The sequence below is a fragment of the Canis aureus genome, chromosome 16 (assembly GCF_053574225.1).
Source record: "Canis aureus isolate CA01 chromosome 16, VMU_Caureus_v.1.0, whole genome shotgun sequence".
Lineage (NCBI taxonomy): Eukaryota > Metazoa > Chordata > Mammalia > Carnivora > Canidae > Canis > Canis aureus.
Genome location: NC_135626.1, coordinates 59,177,393 through 59,204,335, shown reverse-complemented (window position 1 = coordinate 59,204,335; position 26,943 = coordinate 59,177,393). Strand labels below are relative to the sequence as shown.

The following is a 26,943-nucleotide window of genomic DNA, read 5'->3' as shown; positions in this document are numbered from 1 at the left end:
TAGCTCCAGAGCCCTGGCTCAGAGATTTGGCAGGGGGACAGAAGCAGGCTATAAGATGCATAGGTAGGTCCGTGGGGTGACTGGGTGGCTGCCTTAGGCTCATGTCATGATCTCAGGGTCCTGGGATCGGGCTCTCTTTCTGCTTGTACTCAATCTCTCCCCACCATTCAAATACATACATACATACATACATACATACATACATAATTTAAATAAAACATGTAGGTCCTAATCTCTTCTCGAAGGAATTTACTTTATTTGCAAAGGGGATAGAGAAGTTCAAGCCTAACGGTGCTCTCAAAAACAGTGGAGGTTGTGATGAAAGGGAATTGGGAAAAGATGGGTAGATTTGATGAAGACAGAGGTTCAAGTGTAAGCCAGCTAGTTTGCAGGGGAGAACCAGAGAAAAAGACAGCTGGTTGGAGCCCTCCTGAGTAGGAACACTAAGTTCAGGAGTTACTCCTTCAAATGAGCCAAGCGGGAGTCTACAGAGCAATTTCTGCCCCAGGGCATTATTGTAAACCACAGACCAATCAGATGGCAATTAATGGAGCTTAACATCTGGATAGGGTCAGGGAAAGAGGTGTAGACAGCCCAGCCAACCCAGGGTGACATACTCCAAACCACACTTCCCTACAGGGCAACATCAAAGGTTTAACATTTGGGGGCTGGGTGGAATGAAAGTGACGGGGGAGTGGAGGGAGTTGGGGCTGGGGGGAGCTTCCCTAAAATAAGTCAGTCAGTCATTAAACAAACAAATCACAAGCCTGACATGGGGAGTGGGGGTCCAGTACCCAGAGTTGCTACAATATATTATCTAAAATGTTCAATTTCCAACAAAAACATATGAGACAAGCAGAGAAGCAGGAAAGCAGGACTCTGCTCTCACACCGGAAGAAGGGGGCAGCAGGAACTCCCTGGTGACAGTGGCCAGATGTTGGATTTAACAGACAAAGACCTAAAAGTAACCATGAAGACACTGTCAAATTCCAATTCAGAGGCCAAGGTAGCAGGATTAGAATGGAAGATGTCTGCTCCATCGGGGATGATGAAGGCCCCTGGTGGCGTCAAAGGGGACAGTTTTAGGGGTGCAGTAGGTAACCACGGAGGCATCATGGACTCAGAGCAGGAGGGTGGCTGGAGCCAACCAAAGACCGGGAAATGGCAGGTGTAGAGAGTGTGGATGAAGCCAAAGGTGTAGTGGCCTCCGTCTACTCTGGAAGGAGACACTCCCAGCTGCTCTCAGCCAGGCCAGGGCCAGGGCAGCAGGAGGAGGGGACACTGAACAGGCAGATCTCAGAGTGTGAATCCAGGTTGGGGTTTTGCTGGCCAGAAAGCCAGGAACACAGGGGAACCTGGGTTATGATGAGAGAGAAGCTCATAGGTCATAATCTTTCCTGCCTGGACAGAGAAGAAAGCTTCGGGGCTGACGTGCTGGGAGGCACGGAGGGGCAGAGAGGTGGAGGCTGTGTGAGGTCGTTGATGAGGAATGAGAACAGCAGGCGGGCAGATGGGAGGCCTTGGTCTAAGCGGGGCATTAAAGGCATAGGAGGTGGACTGGAGTCATTAACACAGGCGGTGGGAAGCCAACTCCCACCAGGAGGAGCAATCCCACATGCGCACCTCGTAAGGCTGGAGTCCAGACAGGTGGAGGCTGGAGGGTGGTGGGAGCCGAGTATGTAGGTTTAAAAATGAAAAGTTGGAGAAACAATAGTTGGCATTGAATGCCACTTTTTATTTATTTATTTTTAAGATTTCATTTATTTATTCATGAGAGACACAGAGAGGCAGAGACATAGGCAGAGGGAGAAGCAGGCTCCCTGCGAGGAGCCCGCTGCGGGACTCGATCTCAGGACCCCAGGATCACGACCTGAGCCAAAGTCAGACACTCAACCACTGAGCCACCCAGGTGTCCCTTGAATGGCACTTTAGGTCAGATGGACCTAACAGATACATACAGAACATTCCATCCAAAGCCAGTGGAATCCACATTCTTTTCAAGTACACATTGAACATTCTCCAGGATAGATTACACATTAGGCCACAACACAAGTCTCAGTAAATTCGAAAAGATTGAAAAAAAGAAGAAATGAATAGTGATTCCCGTTTTCTCCATGGAGAGAGGCATTTAGTAGAGAGCAAGCAAGGGTGGGTGTGGGATTCACAGGCTCAGAGAGGGTCCAATGTTTTATTAGCCACTGAAGAAAGGGGAGAAGGTGCTATCAAGGGCTACGTAATATCTACAGGGATTTCGATGACTAAAACCACAAAGATTGGGACGCCTGAGTGGCTCAGTCGTTGGGCACCTGCCTTTGGTTCAGGGCATGATCCTGGGGGTCTGGGATTGAGTCATGCTTCCGGCTCCCTGCAGGGAGCCTGCTCCTCCCTCTGTCTGTGTCTCCTATGAATAAATAAATAAAATATTAAACAAACAAAACACAAAGATTGAAATGAAGGACTTGAAACCATGGATTCTGTGCAGTGCCCGTCAAGAGGGTAGAGGCAAGGTGCAGCTCGCTCTGCCGTGGGTCTTGGAGTGAAGGGAAGAACCAACCCTTTGCCCGGGGCCCTCCTGTGACCCCCAGTTGGTCCCGAGGGTGGGTAGAGGTAGGAGACTGGAGCGGGAATGACCCACTCCTGCCCACAGGCGCAGGCCCCAGCTTCTCAGGATCCCTTGCAGTGGCCGGTACCTGTTGCTGCACCCAGACTTGCTGGCACACCTGAAGAACAGGTGAAGGCAGGACGTTCCTGGAAGGGACGAGTCCCTGTCTCATCCTTGAAGCTCCTGACCGCTGGGCGCTGGGCTGCTTCACAGGCTTTGGAGTCTAAGACCCTGCCGGGGGCCTCCTGAAAATAGGCCGTCCCACCTGGGGCTCACTTCGGCGGAGGGCTCTGCTTCAAGGGCCCGGGGCCGAGCTGCCCCTTCCAGGGGTGCCCTTCCTGGTGATGCCAGAGGCCCTGCGGGGCGGTTCAGGTGGCCTCCCCGCCGCTGAGAGCCCCAGGCTGGCCTGGGTTTGTAAACGGATCGCAAGGCGATTGGGGGCCCTGGCGGCCCAGCACGGCCACCAAAGGAGGAGAGCAACGGTCTCAGCTCCCCACACCCGTCCCAACCCGGCGGCGGCCCTACCTCCCCCGCGCCCTGCCCCCCCCCCACCTCCACCTCCACCCAGGGTGGCTCCTCCACCCGCCCCGCCCCGCCTCAGCCCGCCTGGAGAACCCGCCCCTCGTCTCCCCCGAACTTCTGCAAGGACCCGAGGTGCCAGGGCCAGGCCGGCAGGTCCTGGGGGTCCTTCCGAGGGGACCGACCCCGCCGTCGCCCCCCCGCCCACCATCCCCGCAGGTGGCGCAGTCACCCGGCGCCCCGCCCCCTCCCGGGCACCCCGGACCGCGCGCCTGCCCTCGGCCGCCGCGGGGCGCCCGACCCAAGCCCCCGCCCCCCGTGCCCGCCGCCCGGCGCCCGGAGCAGAGGGACCCGCCCCCGCGGCCCCCGAGGGTGCGGCGAGCCCGGGCAGGAGGGGAGCGGCCGGACGGGGAGGCGCCGCGGGGGCCGGCGGGGCAGGGCGGCCGCTCCCGAGTCGGGCCCTGCGCACCGGGGCCTCTCCCCTCCGCCCGGGACGGCGGGGCCGGGGCCGCATGGGGCGCCCGCGCGGCCCGCTCCTGTGGCTGCTGCCGCTGCTCGCGGCTGCCTGCTCGGGGATCCTCGTCGCCCTGTACTGCTCGGCAGCGAGGCCGTACCCGGGGCCCCGGGCCGGAGCCAGGTAGGGGCTGCGGCGCGGTCGGCGGAGAGGGCGCCCCGGGGACGCGCCGGGCACGCGCGGGGCGCCCAGCCCGGGCCCTCGGCCCGCCCGTCGCGCCGGCCTCCCTGGGGCGGCTCGCGGCGGGGACCCGGGGCCGCGGCCCTTTGTCCCGGGAGCTGCAGCCGGGGGCGTCGGGCCGGCCTCCGCCGGGGTCCGGGAGGGGCCGCGCCCTGGGCGCACGGGCGCCTCGCTGCCCCGACCCTCCGGGCCCGGCTGCGTCGTCTGCGTCGGATCCGACAGCCCCGCCCGGTGGGGACCCCTCGCTCTCTGACGTCACAGTTCTCTGACTCTACTTTTGGGGAAGGGGGGGCGCCCAAGGCTCCCGGTTCCAATTTTGCGGGGATTCTCAGCCCGGCCGCGTCTGCGCCCTCCCCGCGCCCGGCGCCCTGCTCCGGCCCACGCGCCGTGGGCTCTGCGGTCGAGTTTGGTGAGCGCCGTCGGGCCGCGATCCGGCGGAGCGAAGGGCTCCCCGCGCCCCGGGAACCGGAGCAGCCCCCCGCCTCCATCCCGCTCCCCTCCTGGAGCCCCCTCCTGGCCCCGCCCCCTCCCGCTCGCCCGGCGCACCTTCCCTGGTTTGCGCCCCGCCCGGATGAACCTACTAGCCTGAGCCTGCGTTGCCGGCCTTGGTGCCCGCGACGGAAGCAGCCTCACCGGGGTCTGGTCTAGCGCCAGAGAGGCGGACCGAGCGGTCCCCGCCCCCAAGGCTCGCCCACCCCCCTTTGGACCGGGCTTTGCCTCCAGAGCGCTTCCCCCCCCCCGCCCCCCCGCGCTCCTCCCCAAACCTTGCCCCGGGCGTCGTGGGGTGAAAGCAGAGTTAGTTATCAGTTCTCAGGGAACATTGTCGAAAGACATCTAAAGTTGCAAAACAATAGGACACACAGGCAACTCATTTTGAGCCCAGTCCCTCTAGAACAAAGGGTGCTCCGGCCGCTGGTACCTGGAGTTACATCATCTCCTCATACTCAAAAATTGCCTAAGGCAGGGGCTTAGAGGTTGCGGGTGTTAAGAAAGAGAATCCTTTGTGAGTTTTATGTCGAGGTGTTTTGAAACATATTTAAACATCCTTTGAAAGTACCTAATAAGCTTTAAATACGGGGTTGTTGAACATCCATTATGCTCAACAATGTGTTTAAAGTTCTTTCATCTTTGAAAAAGCGAGTACAGCCCAAGAACGAGTAGAGCCCAAGAACTTGTCCGTTTTCTTGTCCCACTGCTGTTTGCAAGGTGGCTAAACCCCCCCGGGGCAAGCCCGGTGGGCCCTGCTGTTGGACATAGGTATTTGGTGCCTGGAGAGGCTGAGTGGGAGGTGGGATAGTCTAGGGAAGGGGGTGCAGGCTGTGTGACCTCCCCACAGGGGGCGGAAACCGGATGGCCTGGCCACCTGGAGAGTCCTAGAAGGGGTGGGGGCAGCATTGGGACCCCCTCTTACCTCACCTGAAGGCTCTCACTGCAGGTTAGAGAGTGGAAATGCAGCCCAGGATTTAACTCGAGGCATATATCTATACATATATATAAAGGTGGGGGAGGGGTGCAGGAGAGACAGATTAGTGAGGATAGATAATATGGGCTACCAGTTACCTGCCAATGTCCGTTGTCAACTTATTTTGTGAAAGATATTACATCTGAGGGTCACCTGGGTGGCTCAGTCGGTTAAGCGGCTGCCTTTGGCTAGGGTCATGATCTCAGCCCCTTGTCACATCAGGCTCCCTGCTCGTGGGGAGTCTCCTCCCTCTGTAATCTCACTCTCTCTAAAATAAATTTAAAAAAATTTTTTTTAAGATTTATCTATTCATTCATGAGAGACATAATGAGGCAGAGGGAGAAGCAGGCAGGCTCCCTGCAGGACTCCATCCTGGGACTCCAGGATCACCCCCTGAACCCAAGGCAGACGCTCAACCACTGAGCCACCCAGGCATCCCAAATAAAATCTTAAAAAAAAAAAAAGAAAAAGAAAGGACATCTGAGAGCCCAGAATTCCTAAGAATACAATCCAAATGGAGTAGATTTTGTTTTATGAGAAATGCACTGCAGTGGTACTTCCTTACCTGCAGTTTGGCTTTCCCAGGTTTCAGTTACCTACCCCCCCCCCCCGCCCCATACCCCCCCACCCCATGAAGCCAGGTCTGGCCAAGACTCCTCTCCATCTCATCACCATCTCATTTTGTCGTCTCCCACTGTCACAAGCAGGGGGATATTTACAGAGTAAGACATTCACAGAGACCACACTCTCATTACATTATGATTGTCCTGTTTTTTTTTTTTTAATTTTTTATTTATTTATGATAGTCACACACACAGAGAGAGAGAGAGGCAGAGACACAGGCAGAGGGAGAAGCAGGCTCCATGCACCGGGAGCCCGACGTGGGATTCGATCCCGGGTCTCCAGGATCGCGCCCTGGGCCAAAGGCAGGCGCCAAACCACTGCGCCACCCAGGGATCCCTGATTGTCCTGTTTTATTATTAATTATTGCTGTTAATCTCTTCCAGTGCCTAATTTATAAATCAAACTTTGTCATACGTGTGTCTATAGAGGAAAAAACAGAGCGTGTACAGGGTGCGGTACTATTCACAGTTTCAGGCATCCACTGGGGGCCTTGGAGCTTACCCCAAGGATAGGAAAGAACTACCGTACAGTCCTTCTTTCTCCAAAGGCTGGTAAAATTTTTGGGAGGGCCACAGGTGGGCCGGCCCCCTTCCCCGCCCCATCCAGGCTCTCTAGGCAGGTGTGTTTAGAAGCCCTTGGATTCCTAAGAAGGAGGGCTGGGAGAAATCACTGACCACTGAGGGCTGCTCTGAAGATGAGCAGACCTCCCTGAGGCTGGGGTGTTCGGGGCAGCAAAACAGAATGGGGTGGGGGTTCTCCAGCCCCTCCTCTGCAGCTCTGTCCCCCGGGTCTCCAAGCTGCCCAGGCCTGCAGCTATAGCATCTGCTTCTCAAGCCTGGCTCACACTAGAATCATCTGGGGAGGAGGCCTAGACCAGTCAGATCAGAACTGCAGGGGCGGGGCCCTGAGCAGGGGTGTTTTTCAACAGCTCCCAGGCGGTTCTCACGGCTGGAGGCTGAGTACTGGGGTCCCAGTTCCTCTTCAAAGGGGGTCTTGTGCAGAGGAGAACTACAGGATGGGGGGGACCTGCCATCAGAGGGGGAAAGGATCATCCCTGCTCTTTCCCGTCTGTCCCTCGAGGGCCCTATGGGAACCTGAAGTGAGGCAGGTTGCAAGCTCTCTGGTGGCCCAGCTGGTTCCGCATGTCAGAAGCAAGCAACAAGAGGCCTTTGTTTCCTTGCAAATGGCCAGCCCCAACGGTTCCCAAAGCCTGCCCACCTGCTTCCCTGTGGCTGTCAGGGAGAAGGCAGGAGTCTGGGGAAAACCTGACACTCTTTAGAATAAGCAAAGGCCTCCGTTCCTTCTATTTTGTTCGCTCTCATCCCTGATGCAGGGCTTGCCTGGGAGGTGGGAGTAGGGGTGGAGCAGTATCATCAGCTCCTCCCGACTGACCCTCCAGAAGGGACACTGTCCTAGAGTCCTTTCCCTGCTTCCTTTAGATAAGGAGAGCTAGCATTTAGAGGACACTTTTTTAAAAGATTGATTGATGAGAGACAGAGAGAGAGGCAGAGACACAGGCAGAGGGAGAAGCAGGCTCCCCATAAGGAGCCCGATATGGGACTTGATCCTGAATCCTGGGATCAGGCCCTGAGCCAAAGGCAGCCACTCAACCGCTGAGCCACCCAGGCGTCCCAGGAGGACGCTTTTTGTATGAGATAATAGTCTCTGAACCCTCCCAACAATTGGATATGTGATGTGATTAACAATAATTATTAATCACTTGATTATATCCACTGTCCAGATGTAGACACCAAGGCTCTGAGAAGTCACTTCCCTAAATCCCAGGGTACAAACCTAGGGTATGAGGCTTCAGACTCACTTATGTAGGAGGAGGCTGCTGGTGAGGAGCCGGGAGCGAGTGGCAGGACAGCCTACCCCACGGAGAAAGGGGACCTCGCCCTGTGGGACCTACCGCCTGCCTCTGGGGCCGGCAGGGAGCTCCCTCAGATGGTGGCCGGGGCCTGGCAAGCTTTCCTAGCGTATGTTTTCATGCTTGAACCAGATCTCACCGTTCTGTAAACTCCACATTTCTGCCGCTTGCCATGGGATTTCTTGATTTCTGGGTTTATAGAGCTGAGCAGAACATAATAATGTGATGATATTTTTTTTTCCTATAGAGACAGACATGGGTAAAACTCAGAGCCCCCCCCCCCCAAAAAAAAAATCAGAGCCCAGTAAGATCAAAGGAATGACATCTTTGACCCTGACAGGCTTTGTCAGCCCCTGGAGCTGAGTCGGAAGTCTCTGGGGGACAGCTCAGACCCCTGCTTTACTTCTACTTCTCCCCCAGGAACACCACATCGTCTCGGGGATTCTTTGGACACAAGGCATCAAATGCTGGAATGAGAAAGGTACAACGGTCAACTATTCTGGCAGTTTCAAGCATCTTCAAGTTAGCGGGGAGGAGGGGAGAAAGATGAACATGTTCTCATGTTCTCATTCTCATGAGACTGCTGGTGGGAACTCTCTGGAACCCCTAAATATGAAATGGTGAGCTGAGCAGCCAGCCAGACCCGGCCACCAGGGTTCCTTGTACCCCAGTAGCAGAGAAGAGGTGTAGCCAGGAGAAAAGTTCTTGGGAAGTCTTGTAAGTTATCCTTAAAAGGCCTGTGAATTTGACATTCTATTCAAAATGTCTTTTTATTTTTTTAAGATTTTATTTTTAAGTATTACACCCGCCATAGGGCTTGAACTCATGACCCCAAGGTCAAGAGTCACATATTCTACAGACTGAAACCCTCAAAATGCCTTCTTACTATAAAAGTCACACATTTAAACTACTCTCCATGGAGTAAACAAGCAAACTGGAAAACCCCATGCTTGCCCAGGGGGTTGAGAACCTTCTAGGCCCTGCTCCATAACAAACAGTGCTGCCTCAAGCACGCCACACGTAAGTCACATGGCAACCCTGTCGTGTAGCTTTTATAGATGACCGCAGCGAGGTACAGAGAGGTCAGGTACCTGGTGCAGGGCCACTCTGCGACAAGAGGTGGCATTGGCATTTGAGCCTCTGGTTGGACCCCAGAGTGTGGCTCTCTCTGAACCACAGAGGAACGCTCTGTGTGCTGCCACTGAGCAGGATCGTGATTGGTGTTCTGGATTGATTCGGGTTTAAGAGTTGTGTTCAGTGCCCAAGAGACCAACCCAGGACTTGTTAGCTGAGGCCTTGGGGGAAAAGATTTCACTGCATGTAAAATGTAGTGACAGCTGAGCTGTTCAGAGACACAGCGAGTAGCCCTGGGCAGGTGAGGAGGGTTGTCTTGAGAACAGAGGCAGGGAGGACAGTGGGCCTGCAGGCCAAAGAGAAGCCTCAAGCATCTCGTGGGTGCTTATAAGTCATCTTCAAGTTTCCTAAAGCCCTGTGTGCACCTTGAGCTGCTTGATGCAAACTGACATATCCCCACTGGGTTAAAAAAAAAAAAGAAAAGATTTGAGGTGGCTTTTGGATACACATAACAAGGCAAAAATATAAAATAGAATCAAATGAAAAAATAACAAAAGGAGAAATAAAGGTAGGAGAGTAAGGTAAGTACATGAAAAGTGTGCCACAAGATGTAAGGGATAGGCCATAGATCTGGCTCTGAGCTTCCTAGTGGCCACAGTGATGAAGGAAATTTGCCATTGTGTCCAAGAGATAACAGCAGGCCAACTGCCCAAGTGAAGCACAACCTTTCCCGATACAAAGACTGGAAGAGTTTTTTCCTGGCACCTCTTAAAGGCGGCCCTGGAAAACACCCCAAAGATGAACTGAATAGCAGTGAAATTGGTAATCAGCTCTGCTACAATGCTTGCTTTGAAAATGTGAATTTGTTCCAAGGAGATTGGTATCTTAGGAAACAATTTGAGCATAACACAAACTTTGTGTTTGCTTTCGAGTGACTGTCATTGAGAACAATAGGGGTTTTTTAAAATAATATTTTTTAAAGATTTTTTTGAGAGAGAGAGAGTGAGAGAGAGCATGAGCAGGGGAGGGGCAGAGGGAGAAGTAGACTCCCTGCTGAGAGGTGGGACTTGATCCCAGGACCCCGAGATCATGACCTGAGCCAAAGGCAGATGCTTAGCCGACTGAGCCACCCAGGCGCCCTGAGAACACTAAGGTTAAATGCAGAAAACCACACTCCACCGAAGGGGGCCACAGAGGAGTACACAAAACGCACACGCATGCGCCCTTCAGATGCGCACTTCACTGTGTTATAACCCTCTTTCCACTACTTCACAATAACTCACGAGCTGCCACCCTTCTGATGCCACACGCGAACATCGAGTCTTTTCCAAGGTCAAGGGCCATGTGTGTGTGTAGACCTTCACCGTGGGCTGCATGAAACCGTGCTTCCATCTCTGTGAGGCCCCTCTTTTGTTTTGGGCATCACTGACAAAGCTTTTTGAGTGTTGTGCTGCTCATCCCATTTTCCCAAAAGCCCCGTGGTTTTGCAGAGTGTGATGATCCATAGGGAATGTCATAGCAGAGATGACCGTGTGGCTCTCTCCTGCGTTGTCCTTTGATCAAACCAGAGAGCCCCGGACAGTGGGAAGGGTAGCCCCAGCCAGCCCCAGCCCAAGGCTGTGCGGGAGTCTGACATTGGGGTTGCAGGCCGATGGGGTTGGAGCCTGTTCAAGCACCTTCCCCTCTTGAGGCCCCTGCATGCACAGGCCCTGTGTTGATTCCTAGGGCTTCTGAAGCAAATTACCACAAACCGGGGTGTTGAAAATACAAGAAACCAATTTTATCCCAGTTCTGGACTCCAGAAATCCAAAATCAGGGGATTGGCTGGGCCACCTTCCAGAGCTTTCTAGGGAAGAATCCTTCCTTGCCTCTCCCAGTTTCTGGAAGCTCCTTGGCTTATGGCCACTCCACTCCAGTCTCTGTGTCTGTCCTTACATGGCTTTATAAGGACACCAGCCACTGGGTTAGGTCCACCCGAAACCAGTATGACGTCATCTTAATGAATTACATCTGCAAAGACCCTATTCCCAAATGAGATCACATCCTGAGGTTCTGGGCAGACAGAGGTGGTGGGGGACACTCTTCAACCCAGAACAGGTACCACCGAGGAGAAAATGATCGAAATCTTCCCAGCAGCCCGTCCCCCACAAATCTTATGGAGAGGACTGCCAGAGCTAGGGTTTGGATCCAGGCTGATGGATTCTAAAGACCAGGCTGGAATTCCCCACCAAAGGCCAGGCGGGTCTTACCCATTTTGTGGAAAAAAGCCCCCAAATTTCCCTAAGTGCGAAGTGAAGGAGCGAGAGGCCAGAGCCATCAGGCCCTGCATAGCTGGCATCCCGGAGAGAAAGGCCTGGGCGCGGTACGTCCAAAAAGCTCTGCCCCCACCACACTGCTGTGCCACAGGCCAGCTCAGCTGGCAGGTCTGGGGGATCCCAAGTCTGGAGGGAAGGGAAGCTCCCCCCCAGCCACAGCCCCCATAGTGGAGCTCAGTACTCTTATCTCCTGCCCCACAGAACCCGCACTGCCGACGCCCACTTGACCTGGCCATCCAGAGGCACCCCCACTTCCGTGCCCTGTTCGATCTCTCCACTCCAGTGCTGCTATCGGGGAGCCTCTTCACTCAGGAGCTCTGGGACAGCCTGAGCCAGCACAAAGCCCCCTACGGCTGGCAGGGCCTGTCCCACCAAGGTAACCTGCAGCAGCTGCTTCTTGCCCAGGCCTCTGGCCCCAAGAGAATCCCTTCCTGTTGCTCTTAGCCTTGATGTAGGCCCTGCCCTCACAGCATCTTTTGGGGACACCCACCACGCCCAGGCCCATTTCCTTCCAGGAAGGTCTCAGGGCTCGACCCCCTGGGCTTTGTGACTCCCGCCACACCTACCGGCCCCTGCAAGCACCGTGGGGTCAGGGAGACGGGCTTGGGTGCACCCGGCGGCCACTCAGCTGGGGCTGCTGTCCAGAGGTGGCCGACAACAGGAGCTGTGGGGCCTCAGACAGCCCGCCCATGGTCCCCGCTGTGGGACTCCCAACCCTCACGTGCCTCGGATTAGTTTCTTGTGGAACATAGAGGACTCGGTATTCGAATTCTTGGGGTGACTGAGGGTAGAGCCAGACCTCTCCCCCTGCCCTCCAGGCCTCGGAGGGGGGTGTCAGGCCCGTGGCAGGTGGCATGCCAGAAACAGCCTTGGGACAGCTCCGGCCCACACGACAGCCTTCCCCATGGCTCCCCGCCTTGTCTGGCACCCACAGCCATTAACTCCACCCTGAGCCTCCTGAACGGCTCCGAGAGCTCCCAGCTGTTCGCCGCCTCCAGGAAGCCGCTTTCAAGCTGCATTCGGTGCGCGGTGGTGGGGAACGGGGGCATTCTGAACGGTTCCCGCCAGGGTCTGAACATCGACGCCCATGACTACGTGTTCAGGTATGGGCGCAGGGCGGGGTGGGGGGCGGGGGGAGAGCCAGGCCCCCAGCTGCCCTGGGGAGCGGGCCGCAGGGTGACGGGCACCTGCCTGGGCCGCGGCCCGTGTGCAGACAGACCCTGAAGACGGAGTGAGGGGGCCGCGTGCCTGCCAGGAGGGGGCCCCCGGGCCGGATGTCCCCTGAGGTCCGGAGATGTGGGGATGGGCTGGATGGGGACAGGTGGGCGGAACCCCGGGGATGGGCTACACACGCAGCAGGGCTTCTATCTGGACCAGACTCAACGGCGCGGTGATCAAAGGCTTCGAGAAGGATGTGGGCAACAAGACCTCCTTTTACGGTTTCACTGTGAACACGATGAAAAACTCTCTCATCTCCTACTGGAACTTTGGCTTCACCTCCGTGCCGCAAGGACCGGTGAGGCTCCTGATGGGCGTGGCACTGTCACGGGCGGTCAGGGCCACCGTTCCCAGAGGCCCCGTCCGTGGGCGGACCGCGGCCCCCGCCCAGGAGATGGAGAGGCTGGGCTGGGATCCTGGGTGCATGTAAGGAGGGGCGCCCCGGAGTTCCGGGCGGCACAGGACCCCTCTGGAGTAGAGCGTGGGTGGCTGGTGCTCACTGAGCCCGTGGGGTGCCGGGCCCTTTACAGGATGCCACGTCTGCCCCGTTTTAGGAGGAGACTAAGCAAGGCAGCGGCAGGGCCAGGGGCCAGGGCTCAAAGGACTCCCACCCCAGAGCTCACGCTGCACCGGGTGGGGGGAAGGGTGTTTACTGGGTGCCTCCTCCTCTTCCCAGCGGTGGACGTGGTCAGCACAGCTACCCATTTCCAGACGGCAACGTGTCTGTGCAAGGCCACCCCGCAGCTAAGATCATCAAAGTCCAGCCCCCTCTGACCACACCAGCCCTAGGGCTGCCTCCCCCTTCCCTGAGCTGCCTTCCTGACGTGTGCCTTCCTGATCCCACAGCAGCCCGTGAGGGAGGCTGAGGTTCAGAGGCGCAGAGCGGTGCCCAGCTCTCCGGGGAGCAGGACCCAGAATTTGAGGCCGCCTCCTGCCTCCGGCTTCTTTCAGCCACACCCAGTTACCAGAATACTGCTCCTCCCTTCGGGAGCTGTCTGGGTGCCACATGAAGAGGGGAGATCTCGGGATGAGGGCTCTGTGGTGCTTGATAGGACCGGGTTGAGTTTCTAGAAGCTTCCTCCTCTGAGCAGGAAATTCAGGAGTGTCCCAGCCACAGCAGGACCCATCCTAGCTCAGGTAGAACCACGCAGTAGGGTTGGTTTCTGGCCACACTACCTGTATGAGTCATCCGTGCGTTAACAAAGGACCCCAGACTTAGCTTCAAACAACAAACATTTCTCATCTTACAGTTTCAGTGGGTCAGGAATTCGGGAACAGTTTAGCAGGGTGGTTTTGGCTCAGGATCTGGGGTGTTTGCCGGGATCAACTGGGACTCTGGGCACTTGAAGGCCTGACGGAGGCCTGAGTCCAGGTGGCCCCTCTCTGGCCACTGGAGTGTCTGCAGGTCCTGGCAGCTCACTTCACCCAGCGGGGGGGGGGGTGGGGGGTGGGGGCGGAGTCCCAGGGGGGCAAGGACGCCGCACTGCCTTTTATGGCCTGGTCCCCAAGGTCTCGCACCATCACTTCCACTTCTTTCTATTCATTAGTCGCTCGAGGGGATGGCAAGTAAGCTTCGCCTCCTGAAGAGTACCAAGAGATTTGTGACCACGTATTGAGACCCCCATGGGCTGAGGGTGGGGATTATAGGCAGAAATTCTCCCATTGGGGTGGGTGGCAGGACTGGGTGGAGGGCTGGGCAGGAGCCGGACGTGGTCGTGTTGGGGGAGTGGGGGGACACTGGCTCAGTGTCTCTCTTGCCCCCACAGGACCTGCGCTACATCTTCATCCCCTCGGACATCCGCGATTATGTGATGCTGAGATCGGCCATTCTGGGCGTGCCTGTCCCCGAGGGCCCTGATAAAGGCGACAGGTGAGCAGCCAGGCAGGTGTGGGGTGTGGTAGTGCTGGGCCCACTGTCGGGCAGGGAAAGTGGGTGAGGACAGCAAGAAAATGCCCCACAAAGAGAGTGCTGGGGAATTATGCTCTTTTTCTTTTCCTGCCCCTAGAAAAGCCCGGGTAAGCGTCCTGGTCCCCAGGAACCCGCCCGATGAGGTGGGCTGTGGCCTCGCAGGGCCACTTTTCTGAATGAAGCAGGCAGCCTGGCTCCTCGGCTTCGGGCTACTGTCCCTCTAAGCAGCGCAGTCCCCCAGCCGGCAGCACGGCCCGGGCTGTCCACTCCCGGCTGTGGGGGCCTGCGGAGCACACTGTGTCTGGAAGCTAAGTGGGGGGCCGGTATCCATGCGGCTCATCCCGGCAGGCACCCTCCTGGGACTGTGCCCACAAAGTGGGAGAGCAGGTGACAGGTGCCCAGTGTCCTACAAGGAGAGAGAACAAAGGACACTCTTTTCTCCCCCACCCTCCTGGGCAGCAGGCCGATGTCCAGCTCTTTTGAACCATGTCCTGGCCTCGGCCAAACCTCCTCCCCGTGGCACAGAGACAATTTCTTGTCCCAAAGTCGAGTCCTTTAGAAATCCATGCCACCTCTGCAGCCACGAAGACCAACCGTCCTGTCTCAGTGCTCCCGGGACCTGCCACCCCCTCACCCCGCCCCGAGGGCAGATTCTGAGGGCCTGAGGGGTTAAGCCCTCAGAGGCCAGGCCGGGCACTCTGGCCCGGCTGCACCCCACCCCCGCCTTGTGACTAGCCAACAATCGCCATGATGATGCTGCAGCTGGTCATGAGGGTGGGCTTTGTGACCCGGGCGGGACTGGGCTCTTGGGGGGGGCCGGCTCAGAGACATCGATCGGGTGGTCGTAAGCCTCCCCAACACCAATGAGCTCCCCCTCCCATACCCCCAATCCGTCCCCCACCCAGTCCCCCTCCCAGTCCCGGTCCAATAACATCCTCCCTTCCAACCAGCAGCCCTACTCCAGCTCTGGTGGCTCGGCCCCATCTCCGTCCGCCACCCGGGGGTCCTCCCGGCCCCCCTCTCATGCTCCCACCCCGACTGCCTCGCAGCCCTCTTCCCGGGCTTCGTCCCTGGCCCCCAGCCCCCATGTCCAACATGTACCCCGGGGGGCTTCCCAAACCCCTACTCCGCCCACCTCCAAATCTCCTTCCCAATCTGCCTTGAAATCCCTCTCGAGAAACTCCTCCCAGACTCCTCCGGTGCCCCTCGCCAGGTCCCCTTCCCACAGCCCCGCCACCTCGGCCTCCTACATCGGGCCCGTTCGGGGCATCCCCTCCTACATCGCGCCCTATGTGCCCCGCTTCCTGAAGGAGCCCCCCTTCTTCCAGCCCCCGACCGCACCCCTGCCCCAGAACCAGTGCTTCCCCTGCCCCTTCCCCTGCCCGGCCCGGGAGCCGCCTGTCCCCGACTCCCTCTACTTCCCCCTGCTCCCCCCGCCTCCCCACCACCCCCGGGTCAACTGCTCCTACCCCACCCCGCCCGCCCTCTTCACGCCCCCCTCCTCGCTCACCTACACCCCGCCCACCGAGGTCCTGGTGGGCGGGAAGCCGCACGTGGTGCCCACCGTGCTGCCCGCCACCTTCTACACGCCCTTCTCCCGCTACTACGCCCAGCCCCGGCCCTACCGCCCGCACCGCCGCAGGCCCAGCGCCTTCCCCCTCACTTCGCTCCCCAACCTGCCCTACGACACCCCGGGCCGCTCTGTCCACTTCTTTCGTGGGTCCTAGGCCTCAGACCTATTTCGGACCAGAAGCCTCTGCCAGGAAATTCAAGCTACTACATCCGGACTTCATCAGCTACCTGAGGGAGAGGTAGGTGTGCAAGGGGGGGGTTGGGTGCACGAAAGCTCCCCTCCATCACCCCTGCACACCAACCCCCCCCACCGCTGCGGGCCCCTTATGGTCCTACGCTGTAACCTGTGGTGAGAGCGGTCTGTGTAGAGGCCCGGACACAGGCCACCCAAGGCGACCTCATCTCACCCTTCCTTTCCTCCCTCAGTCCCTCACCCCTACATGTGTGGCGGGGGCGGGGGGAGGGCAGTGTCCTTTGCCCCTCCCTGGGGACATCCTGGTGGTCACCAGGTAAGTACCAGCAGCAAGCAGAGACAGGGATGCTGTTGAGCATCATACAAGGACCCAGAACACCCCCACAACAAAGAACGAGCGGGCCCCGAACGTCAACCGTGCCATGGCTGAGAGGCCCTGCTGCGGCCCCGAGGCTGGCATCCCCAGAGAGCAGGTGAAGGGTGGCGAGCCGATCTGGGGAGGCAAACGGGTGTCCGGCACTCACAGCCCCATTCAAGAGAGGTAGAAAGGCTGGCAGGGGCGAGGCGGTGTGTCTGGCGAAGCTTACATGTGAATCCCGGGCCAAGGTCAGGCCTTGGCCACCCGTACAGCGGCCTCACTTTTGGATTTTGAGAGGGTGTGGGCACACTTCTCTCACCAGCGACTCCCGGTCGCAGGGAGGGTCCCTGCCCCTTATGTCCCTCTTAAGGGATTCCTGCTTGGCTAGAGATTGGGGATAGAGAGAAATATGGTCTCAGGCTAAATACATGGGCCACCTGTCCCCTACCCAGGCTGGTTACTGAGCCAGGGGTGAAGACAGGGGTTGCAGAAAGGAAAGGGGAGCCAGGCTGGGTTCAGGCGTCTAGAGGGGGAAGAGGGAAGGATCGTTCCTCTGGTTCTTCTGCACGGGCCTGCTCCTCTTTCTCACCCCACTCTGTTACTCAGACTTTTGCATTTGCTTCATTTAGTTTCTTTCTTCCTGAAGGGGGAATGGCCTACACTAGAAGAGCCAGGAAGTTCTAAAGGGTTTCCCAGCCAATCTGAATTGGTAGCCAGACGGTGTAAGGGCACAACCATCGAGTGAGACCTACACCTCTTTCTTGAGTTTTGATGCCACTTTTCGTCTCCAGGTTTTTGAAATCAAAGTTGATTAACACAAATTTTGGAGACCTATATATGCCTAGTACTGGGGCTCTCATGCTGCTGACGGCTTTGCACACCTGTGACCAGGTAAGAGGCCTTCCCTCTCAGGGGCCCGCAGCAGCAGAGGACTGGTGTGGGTGGAACCTAACCTGATCTGGGACAACCCCTACAAGGGGCCTGGGTCACGCTTGGACCTGGGACTCGGCCTCTACCCTGTGGGGGAGTGCCACTCCTGAACTGCCTCCACATGGGCTTTCCAGGGGCCTTCCCAGGACAGGTGTGGGGCCAGTCTTGCTTGCCTCCAGCAGCCACCTGCCTGGGCACCTCTGTCCTTCACCCCTAGGGTATTTAAGGCGCATGTTATTAAATTGTTCTTGTGAAAGGGAATCTCAGCATAAGTGGTCAAGGACATCCTTTTAGGAGTAAATTCTGGAACTGAGCTGGGCAACAGGTTTAGCCTTCCACATACAACCTTTGAAATCACTGCATAAGAATGTTCCCGGTATGGTGCTGCCCACATGATCCCAGCAGGTTAAGAAGCAGTTTTTTTCTTTTTTTTTTTCTTTTTAAGATTTTACTTATGTATTCATGAGAGACACAGAGAGAGAGGCAGAGACATAGGCAGAGGGAGAAGCAGGCTCCCTGCAGGGAGCCTGATGTGGGATTCGATCCCAGGACCCTGGGATCATGCCCTGAGCTGAAGGCAGATGCTCAGAGCCACCCAGGTGGCCCAAAGCAGCCGTCTCTTGACTGTGCTCCTGGTAGAATGAGCCACAAGTAGCCATAGGCTTTTGCCTCCAATTCAAGCTTAATAATGGAGAGCATGGCTTTGATCAGGAATTGGAGAGCTGAGTTAAAAACCCAGCCTGGCCATCACTAGCTCGTGACTGAGGACCTGCTCGGTTACCTCTCTGAGCATTTCCCCATTTTACAAATGGGGATAACACCACAGATTATGTTGAGGCTGAGAGGATGTATTCAAGAGCCCAGTGCCTGCCATTAGGGTGAGCTCCATCTACTGCTTATCTGTATCTTTGACACAGCATCTAAAGAAGGCCGGGGGACCGTGCCGTCCCCGGTTCTTGTCACTTCACACATCTGTTCTCACATAGCTCAGTAAATGCCAATTCTTGACTATCCTTGTCCAGGTTAGTGCCTATGGATTCATCACAAGCAACTACTGGAAATTTTCTGACCACTATTTCGAGCGAGTTAAGAAGCCACTGATATTCTATGTCAACCACGACCTGTCCCTGGAAGCCTCCCTGTGGAGGGACCTGCACAAGGCCGGCATCCTTCAACTGTACCAGCGCTGACCCTGAAGTACCCACACCCTCTGTTCAATCAGAGCCACGGCCCCTCATGTGGCCAAAGCTGCATCTGGTCTTTTTAGCCTCCGAAAAGGGCTCCAGCCCTCCTCCACCCACTTCTTCTCTAGAGAACATTAGGAGATGGATTTGTGACCGTCATTGCAGCCTGTTCATTGTGAGACACCCCATCTTATTCTTGGGTTTCTCTGAGAAAACTCCCCGCTGGGTTGGAGACAGACCTCCCAACCTTGGTGAAGACAAAAGACTGCTCTGCTGGACGTTTCAAAACTGAAGGTAACACAAGATGACACTGTGACCCTCGCCAGCAAAGGCCAGACATTCTTCAAAGGGAAGTATCTCAAAGCCAGCAATTGGTACTGAAGCTTAGGACATTGGTAGAGTGACTGAAGGCATCTCCACTGACCAGGGTCAAGCAGCAGTATAGGCAAACACACTCCCCAGCCAGACCCTCCCATGAGCATGGCAAGCTCACAGCACCTCCAGAGTGATTTCACTCTAAAACATGCCTGAACCACCTGAGGACATGACCACCTTCCTTCTGCCCCATGATAGTGGGAGTGCAAAAGGCAGATTGTAATTTGAACTAGGTACTCGCATAAATGATGGGATGACCATTGTGTCTTTTTTGCATGTTGGGGGCGCCGGGGGTAGTAGGCAGGGGAGGTATACCACGGAGTGTTTAGCATGCACATCACTCAGAAAATTCAAGCCCCATGGGCAAGCCCTGGTATTTTGACAGAGGTCAACTGCACAGAAGGCTGCCTAAGTCCCACTGGAGATGTATTACCACCTTACCACCGAAAGGATGACATCACGGCTCCGGTAAATCTGGATTTAGTGGATAAGCAGTTTCATTTTAGACAGAGCACATGGGCTTCTATTGGAAGGGTAAGGCTCAACTAACCCAAGTTATCGCCACATAGCCCTTAAGCCCTGGGATTTACTGGCCTGATGACTAGTAGCCTGACAGTCTGACCTAGTACACTGTGCAAGCCTCAGGGGTTGGGTGGAGGGGGTCTCTACTGGGCTGGCTGGCAAGGGCCTTCCCAAGGGGACACGAATCACCACTAGCCAATCCACCAAAGCCCACGACATGGCCTCTGGCTCTGGGGTTTTGAAAGGCAGATCCTATCAGCATATTTAACAAGAGGGATGAATTTTGTCACCAGAATCAAAATTCTACTTTAGAAATTCAGGTGTGATACGGAGACCTGGGCTTTCACGACTACACAGCTACTTGAAAGCACCGATTCCTGCAGCTGGTGAGCAGTTTAGACGGAGAGGAGCAGGGGGCAGGTCAGGTACTGCAGGAGGCCAAGGCCTCTCCCTGTAGCTTGGCAACATCAAACTGTCCCTTGGTCTCAATGACAGCAGTGTCCCAAGTAGATTTCTTTGCCTAGTACTGGTCCAAAAAGAACACTGTGGGAAACACGGTACTGCGTGTCTGTCCACTCGGCCATCTGACAGTGACCTTTACTAGTAAAGAAATCCAATCACCTTGATAAGCCGGCATAGCTCAAGTTAGGTGTCTGACCCTCTTATGTCCAGAACATTTTACTGAGAAATACTGAAGTTGTTGGTGGATGGCGCCCCGTTAAGAGGGGCAGAAAATCAATTTATTGGAGAACTTACTAGATAAAACCTCTGATCCTATCCCATGTTAACTTTAATTATTATTAACAGTATTCTGTGAAACCCGGGGCAGCTTGGTGGCTCAGTTAAGCATCTGACTTTTTAAGACTTTAAGAAGGTGCACACAAGCAGGGGGAATGGGAGTAGATTCCCCACTGAGCGCAGAGCCTGAAGTACCTGACTTGATTCGATTTCAGCTCCTGATCTCAGGATTGTGGCACTGGGCATGGAGTCAGCTTGAGATTCTCCCTCTCCCTTTAAAAATATTCTGGGAAACATTCATTCATACAAGAATGTGTTAGCTGAGTCACAGAATAAAATCCCATTATGAACATCTCAACATGAAATCCATGTTACAAAGTCCATTTTTAAAAATGTTTATTTGTGCTTCAAAACTTAAGCCTGAGTGACAAACATTAACTTCACAGGAAATCCACTCGGAGAAACCTCCTCCTGGGCTGAGCACCTGCTTCCTCGCAGGCTCCCAAACAGAGCACGTACATGTTCATAGCATTCAGTTTACAATCACGGTCTTCTTGCCCACACGCAAGTTACCCCCAGATCAGCTCAACTGTGGCATTCAGGATGGTCTCAAGTAGCCTTTGGCTCCTTTTTGAAGAGAAAGCCCAAAGACTTCTTATTCTCCTTTTGGGGGATTATTTTCTAGGCATTAACAGCAACAGAGGCCGTGCTGCTCCAGCTGGCATCACTCACTGGGGGAGAACGTGTAAGACCAAAGAGAGTCACTTGATGGATCAGTAATGAGGGGACTCCAACCTGAAAGCCAAATGTAAAGAAAAGGCAATGGTAGCAGCGCACATTCTAACAAAACATTAGATCAGGCCCATGCTGTTGAAGGGACCCTCAGGCAGTCTCAATGCAGGGTGGTCTGCTGCCCAGAGGACTTGAAACTGCAGCCCACTCTCAGGAGCTAATGCTCAAAGGGAACGGGGTCTGGCATGAGGCCAGCATAGAACCACCATTAAGCATTAGGGACATTCTTATTCAACCCCTTTCTGGAGGTAAAACTTTTTCAAGTCAAACCTGAAGGTCTCTGAGTCTCACGAAACAGTCAAATCTACTCTGCACAATGATAATGCCGGAAGTCAACTTCCCCACTTGCTAAACACATCCTTTGTTTCACTTACCGGCTGTAAACTGCCAGGGCCAGTTCTCAGGCTCACTAAATCCCACCCCAAATCTGGCTTCCTTGGTGACTGAACAATTATGTGACCTTAAATATAAAAAAGCCCACACACACCTCCCAATTTCAACAGAAAAGAGCAATCTGCCCACTTCAAGCCTGGCATTTAAATGGGAACAAAGCCAGACACCCTCCCAGCCCAGCAGCACGGGGCTACTCTCCTGCTCACATGCTGGCCGACCCAGCCCTCGGCGACCCAACGAGCAGCACCATGCCAGTCATGCTGCCCAGACAGGATCCGAGCCAACCCTAGGAGAGCTCCCTGGGGTTATAAACAAAGCACCTGGAAACCAAATAGCTCCTGCTGTGCCATGGCAGCCCTTCTTTCCTCATTGTCACGATATGGTGCAGAGATAAGGTCATAGCCCTGCCATAGCTGGCAGACTTCCGACATTCCCGTCTGTCTCAAAGAGCGCATTCATTTCCTTGAAATATGGGACAAACACTCTTTCATTCCACAGTAAGAACATGACCCAGAACTGGGCTCCCTGCCCATTTCTGTCACCTCTTATAACTGTCCCCTCAGGACCATTCATCAAGGGGCCTAGAGCATGACAGGGCAGCCACACCATCGGCTTGCAAGTTGTAGAGGGATGATGTGCTCGACTGGGGCCTTAGCAGGGTAGACCGGATTCCCTCTGGAATCCACTCAATTTAATCCCTGATAAAGCCTGAACTTTTAAGAGCACAGACCTAAACCCTGAAGCCTCAGAATACACGGTTTCCCTTCAGTCGAGATTTTCAGACAGGGATAACTAAACCATCATAGGCTTGTGGGGCTAGAGGGACACAAAGGATGGAAACATAAAGACTATAAGCAACAGGGGAAGGCTTCTTTCACTTACCTCAGGCAAAGTAGTTCAGTTGTCTCATACACTGCAGACATCTGGCAAAAAAAAAAAACAAACCCGTGTTAAAATCTCCCTGCCACTCAGCACAATCCTAAACCCAGGGCAGGAGCAGCAAAATAAACATCCCACCCAAGTCTATTTGGAAGGTCTCTACTTACATACAGAAGTCAGTCTCCTCTTTGGGCCCAGGGCAGTAGACCCCCAGTAGACTCCTACTGGCATCTGCAGAAGCAGGTCCTACAGAAGCAGGATCCTTTTCCAGCCTCAGAAACCAAGGCTGAGACTGCTGCATCTGGCAAGGGGAAATTGCAAAAGAAAAATCCATTCAAGATATATACAGACAATTCTCAAGTAGGTCACTTTCAAATCACAAGCCTCTACTTTCTATAAGGCGAACTTGGGAAACTGAGCTTCAGACATCCATAATCCACAGGAAGGCCTTTGCCTTCAGACAGGGATAACTTTACATCATCATGGACTCAGCTCCCACCAACCTGCCAGCCCAAAGGGCTGATGCTTCTAGAACACACACACACAGGGACACCTGGGTGGCTCAGCGGCTGAGCATCTGCCTTTGACCCAGGGTGTGATCCTGGAGTCCTGGGATCGAGTCCCACATCGGGCTCCCTGCATGGAGCCTGCTTCTTCCTCTGCCTATGTCTCTGCCTCTCTGTGTCTCTCATGAATAAATAAAATCTTAAAAAAAAAAAAAAAACCATACACACACAGACTACTTTTTCCTTACAAAATTGTGCTTTATTTGCCTCATGAGAATTCTCAATCTTGCTTCAAAGGTAAAAACTAGTGAGACCTAGTTGCCTAGATGTACCCAGCAACCCAGACCAGACTCATGGACACTGCCTGCCCTTTTAAAGACTGCCTACCTCGGCACAAAATGCCTAACAGTGGAGTACATATGGAGTGTATATGCCAGTTGTCAGTAAAATGTGTGGTTACTCCTGTCAGGGATCCTGTGAAGGCCAGCTGTACAAAAGGAACCTACTGCCAAGAGGCACCATCACACAAGGTCATTTCTCCTTCACTCACCTCTGCATATGAAATGATCCACCGAGCAAGATCAGTTTTTTTTAAGCAGAGGATTATAGATCTGTCTCAAGAGCTACTTAAAAATAGCCAGCAGTGCTATAATCTTGCTATAATAAAAACCTCTGAGCTAAAAGTAGATCAGATCATCTAATTGTTCCTATACAATTGCTCTTGGGATGGCCACACAATCCTTGGGCCTCACTGCGGGGTCATTCTCATCTGTGGTTGGAGGTGTACTTGTAACACTTTGTAGGTGGTTTGGATGTAATAGCCAAGTCCGGAAATAGTAACCCTATTTCACAAAGCAATAAAGCTCTGGTTGTTATCTGGTAACAGGCTAAGACTAGAGCCCAGATCTCTCGTTAGTTTGTTTATTTTTCAGATTTTTTCATGAGAGACACAGAGAGGGGAGGGGGGCAGAGACACAGGCAGAGGGAGAAGCAGGCTCCATGCAGGGAGCCCAATGTGGGACTCGATCCCAGGTCTCAGGATCACGCCCTGAGCCGAGGGCAGATACTAAACCACTGAGCCACCGGGCTGCCCTCTCAAGTTAGTTTAATATAAAGTTTCAATCTCAGCTCTGCTGATATTCTGGATAGACAGTTCTTTGTGGTGGAGGCTCTCTTGTATATTGTAGGATACTTCGCAGCACCCATTAGATTCCAGTTGAGAATTGGTCAAATCGTCCCCCGACACACACTGGACTATCTTAATTATATCTCAATGAAACTGAAAAAAAAAAAAAAAATAGCACTTCCACAGAATCTGCCATATTTTTACGGTTCTTAAAAAAAAAAAAGCAAAAACAGGGCAGCCCTGGTGGCCCAGCAGTTTAACGCCATCTTCTGCCCTGGGTGTCATCCTGGAGATCTGGGATTGAGTCCCACGTTGGGCTCCCTGCATGGAGCCTGCTTCTCCCTCTGCCTGGGTCTCTGCCTCTCTCTGTCCCTCATGAATAAATAAATAAAATCTTAGAAAAACACACACACACACAAAAAACAAACAGCTGCGTAACTCTGTTTACTCAGTACAGTAACAAAGGAGAAAATACCGACCCTACTTCAGATTGTTTTAACAAACACTGGGAGGCTGCTTGGCAAGGAGGCTAGCAGAGTTCCACATCCCTTCCCTTATCTGGGCAGTTAACAATCCTAGGAGGCTCACATCACTGAAATCTCAGTCAGTCACTAAAGGGACACTAATCTATGCATCTCTGCCACGAGAGCTTAAAAAAAAAAAAAGGTTCCCAGTTATACACGGAATTTTCTTTTTTAGAGATTTTATTCATTTATTCATGAGAGACAACAGAGAAGGCAGACACATAGGCAGAGGGAGAAGTAGCCTGATGTGGGACCCTAAGGATCACATCCTGACCGGAAGGCAGACGGTCAACCACCCAGGTGACCCTATACAGAATTTTTATCACAAAAATCCTTACACTCAACATCTTAAGACAATGGTTTTCTTTTCTTTTCTTTAAGATTTTACTTATTTATAAGAAAGACAAAGAGGCAGAAGGAGAAGCAGACTCCCTGCAGGGAGCCAGATGTGGGACTCCATCCCAGGACCCCAGGATCACACCCTAAACCAAAGGCAGATGCTCAACAGCTGAGCCACCTGGGCGTCCCAAAATGGTTCTCACAGGATTTTTTTTTTTCCTTTTCTACAATCAACACCTTTAATCTCTAAGGGAAATGTAACAAAGTATATTCTAAGAGAAATGAGGTCAAGATGTTATTCTCAAGATTGGTTATTTAAGAAGCTGGGGCCTCGGGACGCCTGGGTGGCTCAGTAGTTGCGTGTCTGCCTTTGGCTCAGGGCGTGATCCCGAAATCCAGGGATCGAGTCTCGCATCCTGCTCTCTGCAGGCAGCAAGCTTCTCCTCCCTCTGCCTCTCTGTGAAAAAATGAATACAAACCTTAAAAAAAAAAAAAAAAGCTGAGCCTCAACGCATCAAAACTCTTCACAAAAGAGCCCTTTAAGACAGATAACTTTAAATCATCCACAAATACTTCCAAACCCCACCGAAGCCCATTTCCTAAGCCTCCCCGCCAACCTCGTGCGCGGCAACCGGTTTGAATCCAAACAGTGACACCTAGCGGCGCCGAGTCACACTGGCAAGGCCCTGCTCGCTTCCGGGACCCGGGTCCGTTTTCTTCTCACCCTAACCGGATGCGTGCGTCCACGTGTTCCTAAGAACCGAACTTAAAGTCGGTAAAGTGGGATCCCTGGGTGGCTCAGCGGTTTGGCGCCTGCCTTTGGCCCAGGGCGCGATCCTGGAGTCCCGCGTCGGGCTCCCGGCACGGAGCCTGCTTCTCCCTCTGCCTGTGTCTCTGCCTCTCTATCATTAATTAATTAATTAATTAAATCTTTAAAAAAAAATAAAATTAGTAAAGTAAAGCGTGCGGCGGCCGGGTGTGGCAGGCCTGCCCACCATCTCGACTTTCTCACTTCTGGTCACCACCCGGGCCCTGCCAGCACCCATCCTTACCCATTTCACAGGGCTCCCCATTCGCTACTTTTAAGCTTCAACCTGCAGGTCTGCGACGCAAAGAAAACCCTGTACGGGAAGAGAGAGGGGAAAAAAAATGAACATGGAAGGTAGGGCGCAGAGCATTATGGCTTTCCAAAATCTACAAGCCCCTTTACTACTATCTGTAGGACTGAATACGAACCACTGACCAGGGCCGACCTCGGGGCACTCCAGGACCCTCACGTTAACACTTGATGTGGATTAAGAACTACCACCGGCAGCCTCCCGTGGGCGGGCCCGGGAGACCCGCAGGGCACACACGGGGCTGCACAGGCTGGAGGACCCCCCCCCCCCCAGGAGGGGCCCTCTGACTCCAAGGGGGGCCTGAGCTCTCTCCCTTCGATCGTCAACACTCGCGCCGCTCAGAAAGCGTTTTCCGATCCAGCATCTCAACTAACCCAACCACCCTACGAGGAAGACCGGCTTTACCGTCATCATCCCGCCCCCGAGGAAAGGGAGGCCGAGCGAACTAGCGCCGGGCCAAGGACGATCCCGTCTGCCCGCCTCGACAACCTTACCACAGCCAGAGGCTCCAGACTCCCTGTCCCGGTCGGGCCAGCAAGGAGCCGCCATGACTGCCGGCCACGCGGCCTGCCTCGACAAGAAGGCGGGGCTGCGCCTGCGCACAACTCTTCCCAGCGGTCTCGCGAGAGTTATCGCGATGTTGAGAGGGGCCTCATGGGAAGTGTAGTCCAAACAACCTCCGCCGGAGCCGGGGGAGGTGGGGGTGCGGCAGCAGCATCCTCAGCGCGATTCTGGAGCCACGGAGACGGTTGCTTCAGTTACAAGCATTTATCTACTGAGTGCACAGATTTTCCCTGGCGTAGAGTAGGGTGGCGCAGAAGGTTCGAGAGGGGTCTCCCTAGGGGAACGGGTGAGGACACCAGGGCCCGGCCGGACTGCACCTGGGGCGGAAAAGGGGTCATCTGGGTGCTGGGTTGCGCTAGAGAAGAGGCGGCAGGTTCCCGGGGCCGATTGGGCCTAGGGCTCCGCCGCCCTGCGGGTTGGGGTGAAGGCGGGAGGCCCGGGCGGCAGGGGGCGCCGGCGAGCGGGGCTCGGAGCGGCCCAGAGCCCTGGCGGTGGGTGATGCAGCAGAGCCAGAGCCATTCACTAGTCCGAGCCAGAATTTAC

General features: G+C 54.7%; 1 protein-coding gene, 3 long non-coding RNA genes and 2 other non-coding genes across 9 annotated transcripts; 1 reads left to right on the top strand and 5 right to left on the bottom strand.

The window, feature by feature from the left end:
* Positions 1-232: 232 nt before the first annotated feature.
* Positions 233-4,481, bottom strand: LOC144287069 (uncharacterized). The gene is made up of 2 exons (XR_013354972.1): positions 4,362-4,481; positions 233-2,847 (listed from the first exon to the last, which is right to left on the bottom strand). It is a non-coding gene; the product is annotated as an uncharacterized LOC144287069 (long non-coding RNA).
* Positions 3,594-19,159, top strand: ST6GALNAC2 (ST6 N-acetylgalactosaminide alpha-2,6-sialyltransferase 2). 4 transcript variants are annotated; one of them, XM_077854355.1, is made up of 9 exons: positions 3,602-3,758; positions 8,192-8,252; positions 11,362-11,536; positions 12,095-12,263; positions 12,538-12,676; positions 14,145-14,248; positions 15,901-16,098; positions 17,202-17,301; positions 18,363-19,159. In XM_077854355.1, exons 1-9 carry the CDS (start codon positions 3,634-3,636, stop codon positions 18,528-18,530), a joined length of 1,239 nt encoding a protein of 412 aa, XP_077710481.1. In that variant the 5' UTR covers positions 3,602-3,633; the 3' UTR covers positions 18,531-19,159. The 4 variants fall into 4 exon arrangements, with proteins under 4 accessions (XP_077710484.1, XP_077710481.1, XP_077710482.1 ...); XM_077854356.1 differs by having other exon boundaries at positions 3,603-3,758; positions 16,015-16,098; XM_077854358.1 differs by lacking the exons at positions 17,202-17,301; positions 18,363-19,159 and adding an exon at positions 17,057-17,195 and having other exon boundaries at positions 3,594-3,758.
* Positions 13,599-15,137, bottom strand: LOC144287067 (uncharacterized). Its single transcript, XR_013354971.1, has 2 exons — positions 14,148-15,137; positions 13,599-13,958 (listed from the first exon to the last, which is right to left on the bottom strand). It is a non-coding gene; the product is annotated as an uncharacterized LOC144287067 (long non-coding RNA).
* Positions 19,160-20,538: 1,379 nt separating the features above from the next.
* On the bottom strand, positions 20,539-26,486 carry LOC144287066 (uncharacterized). Its single transcript, XR_013354970.1, has 5 exons — positions 26,331-26,486; positions 25,771-25,839; positions 22,391-22,524; positions 22,227-22,267; positions 20,539-20,954 (listed from the first exon to the last, which is right to left on the bottom strand). It is a non-coding gene; the product is annotated as an uncharacterized LOC144287066 (long non-coding RNA).
* LOC144287314 (small nucleolar RNA R38) lies at positions 22,083-22,156 on the bottom strand. Its single transcript, XR_013355148.1, has one exon. It is a non-coding gene; the product is annotated as a small nucleolar RNA R38 (small nucleolar RNA).
* On the bottom strand, positions 22,638-22,715 carry LOC144287315 (small nucleolar RNA R38). The gene has a single exon (XR_013355149.1). It is a non-coding gene; the product is annotated as a small nucleolar RNA R38 (small nucleolar RNA).
* Positions 26,487-26,943: the final 457 nt, after the last annotated feature.